This window comes from Alosa alosa, chromosome 14 (genome assembly GCF_017589495.1).
Source record: "Alosa alosa isolate M-15738 ecotype Scorff River chromosome 14, AALO_Geno_1.1, whole genome shotgun sequence".
NCBI lineage: Eukaryota > Metazoa > Chordata > Actinopteri > Clupeiformes > Clupeidae > Alosa > Alosa alosa.
This window is the reverse complement of record NC_063202.1, coordinates 24,246,774-24,261,757: the sequence shown is the minus strand read 5'-3', so window position 1 is coordinate 24,261,757 and position 14,984 is coordinate 24,246,774. Positions and strand designations below refer to the sequence as shown.

General features: G+C 45.1%; 1 protein-coding gene across 4 annotated transcripts in view; it reads right to left on the bottom strand.

The window, feature by feature from the left end:
- The window catches only part of si:dkey-237h12.3 (teneurin-3), a 168,716-nt gene that overhangs the window by 61,682 nt on the left and 92,050 nt on the right, over positions 1–14,984 (bottom strand). For all 4 annotated transcript variants that reach the window (XM_048262480.1, XM_048262481.1, XM_048262482.1 and 1 more), the window contains exons 5-8: positions 14,603–14,841; positions 12,931–13,056; positions 7,577–7,794; positions 2,809–3,019 (exon numbers count right to left, since the gene is read on the bottom strand). In XM_048262480.1, the coding sequence (XP_048118437.1) occupies positions 2,809–3,019; positions 7,577–7,794; positions 12,931–13,056; positions 14,603–14,841 (794 nt within the window). The remainder of the gene's footprint in view (positions 1–2,808; positions 3,020–7,576; positions 7,795–12,930; positions 13,057–14,602; positions 14,842–14,984) is intronic.

Below are 14,984 nucleotides of genomic sequence, written 5' to 3'. Positions count from 1 at the left end.
ATAGACGCTTGGTTGAACTGTCTGATGCCAGGTTGATGCCAGGTGCAGGTGGCATGAGCTGAGGGCACTGTCAGACTACAAAGCGCCCACTTCCACCATTGTGGGCACCAACACCTCACTGACAGATGAGCGCAACACATCTATGCGCACTATGACACAAACACAGCTAATAACACGCAGCCGCATGCCGTGCGGGCCAGGAGTCCTGTCGCTAGGGGATACTGCACTCACCTATATAGAGCATGGCACGTTCAGGAGTGTGAACTCTAGACAGGTGGCAGGTCTAGGTGCCATTCCTGGATGAGTATTAAAAGACTTCACAGATTAGCTTGTACCAGTATTCACAGAAATATTCAATCTCTTCTTAACCCGCTTCACTGTAACAACATGCTTTAAAACATCAATCATTGTTCCAGTGCCAAAGAAAGCCCTTCCTGCCGGGCTAAACCGTCACCATCCAGTCGTTCTGAAGTCTGTAGCAATGATGTGAGCTGAGAGAGTAGTCAAGAACCACATGTACTTCTCATTGCTCCAAAATCTAGATTCTCTGCGGTCTGCATATCGTTCTAATAAATCCACAGACACTGCCATCATCATCAAACTCCACATGGCACTTACCCACCTTGGCGACAGGGGATGGAATTAATGTGTGAATACTGTTATTATAGCTCAGCATTTAACACAATCCAATTTATTACACTTATCACCAAGCTCAAGGACCTTGGACTGCACACCCCTCTGTGTAATTGCATTTTCAACTTCCTGCCTGGCAGAGCCCAGATAGTGCTAGTGGATAACAACACCTCCTCAACACAGGGACGCCACAGGGCCGTGTTCTAATACCCCAACACAGGCCCAACACAGGCACACCACAGGGCTGTGTTCTAATACCTCAACACAGGGACGCCACAGGGCTGTGTTTTAATACAGTGTACCTCAACACAGGTACGCCACAGGGCTGTGTTCTAATACCCCAACACAGGTACGCCACAGGGCTGTGTTCTAATACCCCAACACAGGTACGCCACAGGGCTGTGTTCTAAGTCCTCTACTGTATTCCCTATATGACCGCATACTGGTTTACTGGGGAGGAAGACACAGCTGTGTCTTTTTCATCATGGCTGTCTCAAGAACTTTAGACTACCTTAACAACTGCTAAAGAACTGATACATTACTGAACGTGTTTTTACAGGACACATAACGACCTGGTATGGAAACAGCACAGAGCCCTGCAGAGAGTGGTGAGGTCAGTAGAACGTGCCACCAGTACACTACGCAATCTTCAGGACATAAACACCAGGAGTACACTACGCAATCTTCAGGACATTTACACCAGGAGTGCACCACGCAATCTTCAGGACATTTACACCAGGAGTACACTACGCAATCTTCAGGACATTTACACCAGGAGATGTCAGCCCAGAGCCAAGAAAACAATCAGAGTCCACAGTCATCCCAACAATAGCCTGTTCTCTGTGCTACAGTCTGGGAAATGTTACCGCTGCCTGAAAGCCAGTACTGAGAGACTAAGAAAAATCCAAAGTCTATCTGCATCTTGAATGAGGACTGAACCTGGATCACATGACATGATGACAAAAGCTCACTTCACTTTAGACATACACATCAGCTTACACTGCATAAGCATCTAATTTACTGGACCTTTATTCATACGTATATATCACAGTAACTCTTATGCATACTTATGTATCACAGTAACTCGTATCTTCTATATCCTATTTACTTCCTTTGTTGTATAGATTTGTATCTACATACATTTTCTGTGTAAGTTTATCTTTGTCTGTTTAATGTATGTTGCATGTCATGTCTGAGTCTTCTGTAAGGACCTTGAGTCTGGCAATAGAAGTTGATGATGGTGATACACTGCCCAGCCATTGAAGTCAGAAGACTAAGCATTTTTCTAAATGTTGTACTTTGTATAATTGTATGTGACAAATAAAAATGGGTTCGATTTGGATATCAATTGGACGGAAAGGCTATGATGTTTATGGAAATGTAATTGTTTCATTGGTGTGATGTGGTGTGGAGACTGGATTAAAGGTTTCAGATAAAACTGATGTTTTCAGCACACATTTTCATTAGTGTATGCTGAGAATGAATGTGTGGCTATTGACCGGTAGTGACCATATACTGATGAAGTTGTCACTTGCACTTGCAAAAAGATGTCTGCAAAATGTGTAAATGCGACTATACATCAACATGAAGTCGGATTGCGAAGGCAGTGATTGCCTATTGTTCCCAGACCAGAGGAATCTGTGTGTGTGTGTGTGTGTGTGTGTGTGTGTGTGTGTGTGTGTGTGTGTGTGTGTGTGTGTGTGTGTGTGTGTGTGTGTGTGTGTGTGTGCGAGTAGACTGCAGAACTATTGAATTCACAAGCTGTGTGTGCCCATTATCCATCTGCACACACACACACAAGTTTAACCCTTCTGGCCTCAAAAAACAATATCACCAATTTGTATATGTGTTTGTGTGTGTGTGTGTGTGTGTGTGTGTGTGTGTGTGTGTGTGTGTGTGTGTGTGTGTGTGTGTGTGTGAGAGAGAGAGAGAGTGTTCATGCACACACACATAAAACACACACACACGGAGGTATGCACGCACCCACACACAGACACAGACACAGACACACACAGACACACACACACACACACACACACACACACACACACACACACACACACACACACACACACACACACACAGTCAATCACTCAAACCGAGAGAGAGACAGAGAGAAAGAGCTGAAGGAGAAGAGAGAGAAGAATGGTGTTTATGTTCTCTGTGAGTTCTCACCCAGGATGTTGGTCTTGTAGGACACCTGCTCAGTGTTGCGTCCGTCGTTGTAGAAGGCCAGGTGCCACACACCTGAGTCCAGGTAGTGGAAGAAGCCGGCCTCGTGCATGGCCACTGGTCTCTCTACTGCGTCCCGCAGCCCTGGGGCCGTCTGGGGATGCTCTTCTGGGATGATCAGCCTACTGCCGTCCAGCAACTCCACAAAATCATACTGACATATACACACATACACACACACACACACAAACACACACACACACACACACATATGCAGACACACACATATACACACACACACGTATGCAGACACACATACACACGTATGCAGACACACATATACACACATACAAAGAAACAAACACTCACACAGAAACAAATGTGAAAAAGAAAGACAGTGCAATCCACAGTTAATTGCTTTTCTTGTCCAGTTATTACTACATAATCCTTAGTGTTACTACATCATCCAATTTAAAATCTATTTTCCTTGCAGTGCTCAGAATACACAATTATATATCATTATTACGGTCATGTCAAATGTTTATTGCTGTCACTTTGTTTGTCATTAATTGACAAGACATTTTAGTGCAGCAATTTATAGCAATAATAATATTTCCAAATCTTCCTAAGTCTAAGGACTTCTCTGACAGAATAAAAACAATACATTTAATTCTAAACACACACACACACACACACACACACACACACACACACACACACACACACACACACACACACACACACACACACATACACACACACACACACACACACATTTTTATTTTAACATGGAGTGAAAGGAAACACATCTGAAACAAAACAGAGGGGGGAAACAGTAGTGTGGGAAAGACATAAGAAAATGCAGCAGATGAGAGGGGACAGAAGAGAAGTAGAGAAAAGGGTGAAGCAGAGAAGAGGGGGAAGAAGAGAAGAGGGGGAAGAAGAGAAGAAGAGGGGGAAGAAAAGAAGAGAGGACAAAACACAGAGATGAAGTGGAAGGAGTAAACCAGTGTACAGGGCGAGAGAAGACAAGAAGAGAAAAGAGAAGAGAGGAGAAAGGAGTGAGCAAAGAAACAAGAGGATTGGAGGATAAGAGAAGAGAAAAGAAGAGAAGAGAAGAGAAGAGAAGAGAAGAGAAGAGAAGAGAAGAGAAGAGAATAGAAGAAAAGATATAGAAGAGGAAACTAGAGTAGAGAGAGATGATGACTGCAGTGCTATGGTCCATCCCCCTGTGTGACTGTGAGAGAGAGGCATGTTTGGGAGGCCAGGAGTGCGCAAGAGAACAGATCCATCCCCCCAGCCATCACTTCTCACCACTCTCCTGCGCCCTGACAAAGCACCTCCTCAAGGTGAGCACCACGCTGCCGTTACCGCTGGCTCAAGGACACACACTGATTGCCTCGCTAAAATAATACTTTCTCTCTCTCTCCCTCTCTCTCTCTCTCTCCTTTTCTCCCACTCTCTCTTTCTCTCTCTCTCCAGGTTTTCTCTCTCTCACATGCCTTCTAAGGGCTGGGGCTTAAAGGGGTTCAGCCTCTACTCAGATTTGCACTCATTCCCATATAATTACAAAGCTGGCTATTTGTGGGCATTTGTTGTTACTTGTTGTTGTAAGTCGATCAAAAAAAAAAAGAATGACGGAAAAAAACAATTAGCCTGTACTAATGACATTTAAACACGGCTCCTGTGTCATGTCTATTCAGCAACACAGTCAGCAGCAACATTTGTTAACACAATTTTATCAGGCCAGCACAGACTTAAATTGAACACTCCAGCACAACTACAGCAGCCGAGGCTCCGTCAAGAGATGCCTCCATCACAACACCCTCCACTTTCTCTCATCAAAGAAAGAGCAAGAAAAACTCCACACAACAGGAGAGTTCGCTCTCAAATGAATGGACGAGGCCAGGGTCAAGGCTGGATCTGTCCAATTCACGTTCACGACTGATCTATGTAGAGCACTGACAATTCACAGTGTCGCAGTGTCTTTTGCAGAGCCCATGGCCTTCACCCATTACAGTGAGCCATGGGCAGGAAGAACTCCCTCTTAGTTAGTTACAGGAAAAATCTTTGACATTCACCGTGCGACTGCACACCAGATCCAGCGTTTACTGATCCCAAAATATCACCACTCTGGCTCTGAATGTCCCCAAAGAAAGAGAGGAACTAAAGAAGCTGCAGCAGCCCAGAAGGCCCTGTGGGTGCCTGAGAGTGTGTGTGTGTGTGTGTGTGTGTGTGTGTGTGTGTGTGTGTGTGTGTGTGTGTGTGTGTGTGTGTGAGAGGGAGAGAGAGAGAGAGAGAGAGTGAGTGTGTGTAAGAGAGAGTGAGTGAGTGTGTGTCTGTGTGTGTGTGTGTGTGTGTGTGTGTGTGTGTGTGTGTGTGTGTGTGTGTGTGTGTGTGTGTGTGTGTGTGTAAAAGAGAGTGAGTGTGTGTGTGTGTGTGTGTGAGAGAGAGAGAGAGTGTGTGTGTATGTGTGTGTTAGAGAGAGAGAGAGTGTGTGTGTGTGTGTGTGTGTGTGTGTGTGTGTGTGTGTGTGTGTGTGTGTATGTGTGTGTGTGGGAGAGAGAAAGAGAGAGTGTGTGTGTGAATGTGTGTGTGTGTGTGTGTGTGTGTGTGTGTGTGTGTATCTCAGCCAGAGCCTTTGAAGGCTGAGCATGAAAGCGTGTGATGAGGCTGGCTTTGTAGAGTGGCTGTGAACACCGAGTGGCTATCTGCTGCTCAGCTAATCTCAGGACTGACCAGACACTTCAGAGCAACACAAAAAAGCCCTTTCATGTCAGCCAAGAAGCCCTCAGGTGAAAAGGGTTACATAAAGATCATTTGCTTAATTATTTTAATTAATTTCACTGAACTGTAATGAACTTTGAAATTGTAAAGGTTTTTTTTTTTATATTTTTTTTGTATTTCATTGTTTTTGAGCTATTTAGGTGAAGTAGCCTGAATTAACTTTCCAAAGACCAATAGACACTGTACACTGTTGGCTGAAGAGAGATTGAAACCCGTCTCTCTCTCTCTCTCTCTCTCTCTCTCTCTCTCTCTCTGTTATGACACCTGTCTGTTTTTCTTCCTAGCCTCAAACTAAGTACAAATTCAGAGATGTCAGAATTTTGGGTTAGTGAGTCAAAATTTGGGGCATGTTCAAAATCGAAACGCTTTGCAATGTGTTGCTACGGTTTCCTGACTGAATGACAAGTTTGGTCGCAATGGTGTGCAATGATGTGCAACAGGCTTTTGAAGTAGTTTTCTACAGTTTGGCGGGCATGTCAGAGATGCTCTCCTATCAGCATCGACGTGCATACAAACCCACTGCTGTGAAAATGCAATGAGCACAGCAAATCCACCAACAGTTCCAAAGAAAATCAAACCTACATTCAAATGGATTTGATCAGGTTTGGAAAAGCAATGACCTTCTGGGCGTCTTGTGCAATTCTTGTGTACTGTATGCATATACTGTATGTACTGTATGTATGTATTTATTTATCTATGTCTTTATTTATTAATTTTTGTATGTATGTATTTATTTATTTATTTATTTATTTATTTATTAAGCTATTTATCTCTCGTCCTCTGTAGTCCTCACACAGCCTACCAGTTACCCCAGACCTGTCACTCATCAACCAATCACAATCATGGAGGGAAGCGCAAGCAAGCTGGTGCATGAGTCTAGACGTCAACCATAGCAACAGAGCTCTGACCTTATCTTAGGACTTCTCCTTTTTCCTTACTAAAACTTGGTCTCGGCAGGTTTGTGAATAGGTTTCAAGAGAAAACTCTTAAAGCGATGGTTCGGAGTAATTTCACCCTAGGGTCCTTTTCACCATGACCCCGAGCCAAACACCCTCCCAGAACCTGTTTTCCCTTGGTCGAACCCTGGTCGAGTAACGCTGTCAGAAACTAATGACGTTCTGCAGTCGTAATGGAACCAACTTTTATCTCGTAAATTACCCCACTAATAATGCCCTGAATGGTACGAAACTTCTACAGTACAACTATGACCTTTAGCGGCAATAACGAGGCATTAGAAAGTTTGTAAGTGCACCAGGAGTTTTAAGGAGTTTATTTAAATAACACTTGCCTCTGCATCTGCTACTATACCGCTGCGTCGACGTTTCTTCCGTGATTTGGGAAAAGCCTGTAAAAGTCCTGGGAGGATTTATCTCATTCACGGATGGGATAAATGGAGAGACCAAATGGACGAGAAACCTGATTTACATTCACATTTTACATTTATTGACTGAAAATAGGTTACCATAACATAGCATGAAAAAAGCAACACTTACACCAATATATGGTGTTGTGTTCAAATGACTGAATACACACACGCGCGCACACACGCGCACGCATGCACGCACCTAAGAAACACAGGTGCATATGTCAAAACCCCTCACCCCCCACCCTCAGACTGCAGGCTTTGGCCAGAGTGGCCTGTCCTAGTCTTGCTCACGTGTGTGTGGGTGGGCGGCCAGAGTGCCCTGTCCTGCCCCTGCACACCTGTGTGTGGGTGGGCGGCCAGAGTGCCCTGTCCTGCTCTTGCTCACCTGTGTGTGTGGGCGGCCAGAGTGCCCCGTCCTGCCCCTGCTCACCTGTGTGTGGGTGGGCGGCCAGAGTGCCCTGTCCTGCTCTTGCTCACCTATGTGTGTGTGGGCGGCCAGAGTGCCCTGTCCTGCCCCTGCTCACCTGTGTGTGGGTGGGCGGCCAGAGTGCCCTGTCCTGCTCTTGCTCACCTGTGTGTGGGTGGGCGGCCAGAGTGCCCTGTCCTGCTCTTGCTCACCTGTGTGTGGGTGGGCGGCAAGCCCTTCCTCCCGTAGACACCAATCAGGGCGTTCTTGTGGATGGAGATGTTGAACTTGAGGAAGTTGGGCTCCTCCATGGCCAATCGCGAGCGCCAGAAGACGCCAGGGGGGACGATCTGGCCTGCCCTCTGCCCCAACCCCACTTGACCCGTGTCCAAAGTCACATTCTCATGCTGAGGAGACACAGCTGTCCGACCTGCAGATAGGAGAGGGGGAGGGAGGGAGAGCGGGAGAGAGGGGGAGGATAAGAAGGGAGAGAAAGAGAGGGGAGAGGAGGAAGAGAGGGGGAGAGTGGATGAGGGGGGAGAGAGAGGAGAGAGATAAATAAACAGATAGGCATGACAGCAATGGTAGAACACGTTAAAGAATCTCTTTCTCTTTTTTTTGCCACTTACATACAATATATCCTACTGGACTGATGTTCTACAGCACTGCTTACATATGTTCTACAGCACTGCTTACATATGTTCTACAGCACTGCTTACATATGTTCTAAAGCACTGCTTACATATGTTCTACAGCACTGCTTACATATGTTCTACAGCACTGCTTACATATGTTCTACAGCACTGCTTACATATGTTCTACAGCACTGCTTACATATGTTCTACAGCACTGCTTACGTATGTTCTAAAGCACTGCTTACATATGTTCTACAGCACTGCTTACGTACTGTACATCTGTCCAGTACAACTGTCCTACAGGACTGCTTTCATTTCAGTTTGCTTTTTATTGTTTTTTTTCCCAGTAAACAACTGTACCTTGTACACTTGGAGGTCAGAATAAAGTCTGCCTAAAGACTACAGGGAAATGAAGATGACAGGAATTGTGTGAGTGGTGAGGGGAATGTGGGCATGGATTAGTGGATAAGTGTGAAGAATGTACAGAGATCATGAGGGCATGGAGGTCTGGAATGGGTAGAGTCTGATAGAAAGACATAACAAGACATTTATTAGAGATGAAACTGAGAATGTGAGGGGTGAACAAAAGAGCATGAGAGAAAGGCTCTCATTGGAGAGCGAGAGAGAGAGGGATGTCATTGTTAAGAGAGGGGGGGGCGGGGTAAGGAGATAAAGAGAGGGGAAGAAATGCAGAAACAGAGGCAGAGAGGAGGTGTGTGTGTGTGTACAGTAGGACAGGGGAGCAGGTCAGTCTATGGCTGCAGGTGCACTCCTCTCCGTACATATTCATTTCTCACTCTCATTATGTCCTATCTGCATATGCACGCACGCCTCCGACCCAGGTGTGTGTGGGGATGAATGTGTGTGCCAGTGACACGCACAGGTGGGGAGGCATGCAGGTGTCAGACGAAGGCACCACCACCACCACCATGTCCACCTCCACCATGTCTACAGCACTGCTTACATATGTTCTATGTCCACCTCCACCACCATGTCCACCACCACCACCATGTCCTGGTCTTAGCGTTCAGACTCTCTCATACACACGGGCTGATGTCTTTGCCACCCTGTTTGAGCAGAATTGGTGCATCCATGACAAACTCACCCAGAACCCTGCCAGTGTCTGAGAACGTGATGATCACACACTGAACACAGCATGTCGTCTTCTAAGTCACAGTGCTCGAGAGCTGCACCCCAATACTGACAAACACAGCAGCCGTGGCCTACTGGTTAGCGCTTCGGACTTGTAACCGGAGGGTTGCCGGTTCAAACCCCGACCAGTAGGCACGGCTGAAGTGCCCTTGAGCAAGGCATCTAACCCCTCACCGCTCCACGAGCGCCTCTGTTATTGCAGGCAGCTCACTGCGCCGGGATTAGTGTGTGCTTCACCTCACTGTGTGTTCACTGTGTGCTGAGTTGTGTTTCACTAATTCACAGATTGGGATAAATGCAGAGACCAAATTTCCCTCACGAGATCAAAAGAGTATATACTTATACTTATACACTGAACAACTCAATACAATGTTATACATTTATATTGTACTGTATATATTGTCTCAAGGTGCTTTACAGAACCCAAGGCCTGAATCTTCTAGATAGAACAAGCACGGAAAAACTTATTTTGTAACGGAAGGAAGAGTTCTTGAGCAGAGGGGACCCATCTGTCTGATGCCGGTTTGTGTCCTTGAATATTTTACAAACTGGAACAAACTCAATACCCATACAAGACCTTCATCTCAACGTGTTCACCCTGTACTCACAAAAACAACCTCACACACGCAAGGCCTAAGGTTTTATCAATTGCACTCTAAACACACAAAAGCAACCTCACACACACAAGGCTTACGGTTTTATCAATCACACTCTGAACACACCTTTACATCTCCACACCAAAACTGAAAAGTCCAACCATTGTCCAGCGCAGCTAACAGTGTGTCCAGCATTACGCCCTGACCATTGCCAGCCTCTCTACCCCCAAAACCTCTAAAACTCACTCAGGCCTTGAGGCTTCTTCGCCGGACCTTAACGGAGTGGGCAGGCTTCTTCGCCTGACCTTAACGGAGCGGGAAGGCTTCAAACGGACTCTTTAAAGAGTCTTGCTCAGACATTGAGCCCTTTCGTGCGGGAGAGAGGGAGGGAGGGAAGCAGACATTCCGCTATAACTGCCTCCATTCCGCATCTTTTACTGCCCACTGCCTCAGCTGCCCACACCGCGGTGGAAGGCATTAAAAAAACAGCGGTGAGGAATAAAATGTACTTTAGCACGTCTTTAAACTGCCTTCAGATTATTCCCCAGAAGGTGGCCAACAAATTTTATTGATTTCCAATGAGAAAATGTTCCATCCAGTCAGGGCCTCCATCCACATCCAGCTCCAACAGAAACAATACGGCGCTTTGAGAAGCAGGAAATGGCTGGCTTTTATTCATGTAAGACCACTCAACATCTCTTACACACACACGCACGCACACACACACTCACACACACACGCACAAACACACACGTGCGCACACATACACACACACACACACACACACACATACACATACACATATTTATACACACACACATGCAAACACACCACACACACACATGCAAACACACATACACACCTTCATTAACCCTTAGAACCCTAAGCTGTTTTTAGGGCATTTTCACTACCTTTATTCATAAGGATTTATTCTGGTCATTGTAAGTGCCACACACACATATTATATATTGTTTTTTTCAGCAGAGTCTAGGCTATCCAGATCTGCCATCATTTCATGTATTAGTACTAGCATTGATTTTATTTTTTAAATCATATTATAAAAATTCTTATATTTTGACCTGTATCTCACCACAGCAAGCTCATAGCTCTACATGCATTTCATGTGTGTAGGGCAGACTGTCCTGAAACGGGCAATATGATTGCCATGTTGGAGGGATACTCTGGGGCTGAGCAATTTACAGAAATATGTGATGTGTGATTTACGGAAATAAATGCCATTTTTTATTTAGCTATGAAAAATGACCATTCTGCCCATATCTGTGACACGAACTGTTCTGACATGACTTGACCCCAGTTTGCCTGTTAGCATGTGTGACTATGGTGTATGCACTCATGATGATTCTCAACTTTTTACTGCATTGCCATGAACAAAGTGAAGGCAAAAAAGGTGTTTCTTTGTTGAACAAATTGGGATGCAATGTGAGCCTTGAATTGGATGCCATGCAGGAATTTGCTAGGATCTCAAAACCGGATTATGAACATGTTTTGCCATAGAGAAACACACGATAGCGTTGGATTATAAACATGCTTTGCCACAAAACAGACAAAAACGTTAGGGGTAAGTCCAGCTATATGAAGTTATTATTTTGCTGTCACTTCGTCTGTTTTATAACCCAGAAGGATGTATTTGGTATCAAATGATAGCTCTGTGTCTCCTCTTTCATCTAACATACGTGGCATATATATCCAATCACGGGTCCGCGAGTAATTACTCCGAGAGTAATAAGTGTGCAGCGTTGGTTTGTGTACATGACGTTAATATTTTGCAGTCACTTCGTTTGTTTTTATAAGCCAGAAAGATCGATATCCATGGTCCCAATGGATAGCCCTGTTTCTCCTCTTTCATCAGATATGCTTGCCATATCTATGCGATCACGGGTTCGCGAGTAATTCAAACGAGAGTAATGGGTGCGCAGGTGAACGCAGAGAAGTATAGACTTTAAATATGATGCAATTTTATTTAATTTCATGATTTTTTTTAATTTTCATACTTGATTGTACAGACAAGTGCCTAGTCTCTTTGGAAAGCCCCACTTCTTCTCTGTCATAAAATAAAGGTTTTATCTCGTTGTGATGAACAGTCGCGGAGCAATGTAACAGAGAAGAAAGGGTGTGTTTTTTGACGCACTTTGCGTCAATCGGGTTCTAAGGGTTAATTGGGCCTATTTTTTAAAACCTGCTCAAAACGAGATACCATCGCACTTGCAATTCACACACGACTGCAGAAGGTGCATTTTCATCCTATCCAAAGACTAACAGATAGAGGAGGCCATTTGTGAGTACAGATGCACTCTTAATCTACGGCAGGCCCAATGAGACAAGATAGATTCAGATGCACTCTTAAACTACGGCAGACCCAAATGGACAAGATAGATTCAAGATAGATTCAGATGCACTCTTAAACTATGGCAGGCCCAAATGGACAAGATAGATTCATATGTTCTCTTAAACTACAGCAGGCCCAAAGGGACAAGATTCAGGAACATGTCTTCATGTATCCCATTCCCAGAGCATTCTCTCACTGAAGCTCTCACTCTGCGTGTTTAAATACTATTTTAAATGAACAGGCTGAGAGAACTATATTTTAGCAGATCAGATATCAGATCAACTTAATCCTTCTCAATGTCCAGTGGCCTGACGCCTGATGGTATCAAAGGAAAAGCCATAGCAACAATCTATTTTCTGGTACAGGATATTAAAAATGATGCTGAACAGTTTCTATTAGCCAAACATTTTATTTATCCAGGGGAGCAAATAATGATGCTGAATATTATCCGATTTGATGACGAAGATTAGGTACTTCTCGAGGGCACTTTAAACACTGATATCGGTTTGTGTTGAATGTAGGCAGAGTCAAGGTAGCTGAGTTCACTTGCCTAAGGAGAGATGTGTGACTGCTACCATTCCAGAACGATGGTACATAGCTTTACACACACACACACACACACACACACACACACACACACACACACACACACACACACACACACACACAAAACACAGACACACAGACACACACACACACACACACAGGGTGGATTAGGTGGATCGTGAGAGACAAATAATTGGCAGTACTCTGACGTAGTTTTGCCTTCATGCCGTTATGTTGTTGGGGTGATGTTGTGGAAGTATTATGGGATGAGCCATTCTTATTATCCGTACCCCTGTCTGGAGATGGCAGCGTGGTTACAGCAGCAGTGGGCGTGGGAACTGCCCTGGAGCGTCCGTTCTCAAAGGCATGGGTCTCCGCATCACGCAGACGCCAGTTCAGGCCCAACAAATGCATAGCTGTGGAGGAAGTACACACACACACACTTTATTTGTCTCCCCAAGGAGAAATTTGTTTTGGACGCTGAGAGAAATTGCCATTGTGTGTGTGTGTGTGTGTGTGTGTGTGTCTGTGTGTTTTATCCCCGGTGATAGGCCTATGATCTCCTGGTCTTTGAGTGTGTGCTCAACCCCAGCAGTGTCACACTGTGGTGCAGGCAGCAGCTGCTTGAGTCAGTGTAGCAGCACAGTGTCTGTCCACCTCCCACACACAGGTGTGTGTGTGTGTGTGTGTGTGTGTGTGTGTGTGTGTGTGTGTGTATGTCTGTGTGTGTGAGCAGAGTCCATCTCCCACGCAGATACAAGTGAGGAGACAAAGATCAAACAGAGAGAGAGAGAGAGAAAAAGAGGAGATAAAGATAAAGAGAGAGGGAGAAAGGGGAGAGAAAGAGAGAGAGGGAGAAAGAGGAGAGAATGAGAGAGAGAAAGAAAGAAAGAGAGAGAGAGAGAGAGAGAGAGAGAGAGAAAGAGGAGGGAGAAATAGAGAGTGAAAGAGGAGGGAGGGAGAGAGGTATAGTACTTTAAATTATATTCTCATCGACTCTCTGCTTGTTTTTATAATAAAGCACTCTGTTTTCATTTCTTCCTTTACCCACTCTCTCTCTTTATCTCTCTCACTCTCTCTCACTCTCTCTTTCTTTCTCTCTTATTCTTCTTCCGCCCCTTCCTTCTTCACCCACCATCCCCCCCCTCTCTCCCTCTCTCTCTGGTGTGTGTGGTAGCACACCTCTCTGGAGATGGTTGTCAGGAGTAAAGTGGGAACTGAGCTCAGGAAAACTCCTCTTCAAAGTTCCCTGGATGGCGGAAGCCAGCTCTGGTTTCCTCACTTCCTTGGCATTGATCTGCCAAGGTAATGCTAGTTTTCAAAAAGTGTGTGTGTGTGTGCATTTATGTGTGTCTGTTTGGGATTACTGCAATTGGTTTTATCTATCTGTGTTTGAAAGAGTATGAGCATGTAGGTTTGTACAGTGTGTATGTGTATGTATGTATGTGTGTGTGTGTGTGCGTGTGTGCCTGTGTGTGTAGGCGGATTATTGCACGTATGTGTCCATGGGATGTATGAGTGTATCACTGTCTGTGGGGGGATGTACTTTGTGAAATAACTAGGACTGAAGTTTAAAAAAAACTGGAAAAAAAATGGTACAGAAGGAGAAGGCTGGAATAGGATTGGGGTAGAAATAGAGGGAATAGAAATAGAATAGAAATGTGTGGAAACGGAGAGATACACACACACACACACCCGGGAGAAGAAATCCACAAAAGGAAGGAGTAGAAAGAGAAACAGGGACACACAGGGATATTAAAAAATAAATAATGTGTGTGTGTGTGTGTGTATGTGTGTGTGTGTGTGTGTGTGTGTGTGTGTGTTGAGAATAAAAAGGAAATCATGTGTGAGAGAAGAGAAAAATTGGCAGATAAGGGAGAGGAGAGGGGGAGGGGCTGTTTAAAACCAAGCACCTGGGAGCAGCTCACACACACACACACACATATGGACATATGAACAAACCTATGCAGTAGCAGAGTATGATTGACAGCAGGATGGCCACTCCCACAGCACTGAGGGCAGTGCATTTCCAGGTGCAGTACTTTGGAGACTTCTTGAACTTGAAGGCCCCCCTGGTGAGGGTGTTTCTGGGCAGAGGACGGGCCGGGTGGGTGTACACCGAGCCGGCTGCCATGGCGTAGCCAGGGGCTGCCGCCGCAAAGAGGGAGTTGGTGCCAGTGCCTGTCTTAAACAGGAAATGCCTGTTGAGGGAGAGAACATGATGTCACAGTTACTGTAAGAAAAAAAAGGCATTCATCATGAAAGCAGTGTTAGAAATGACAGCATTCAATTCAGCATTCAATTCTGTTAGGAGCTCAAGGGTCTATTTGACTGAAATCCCAAA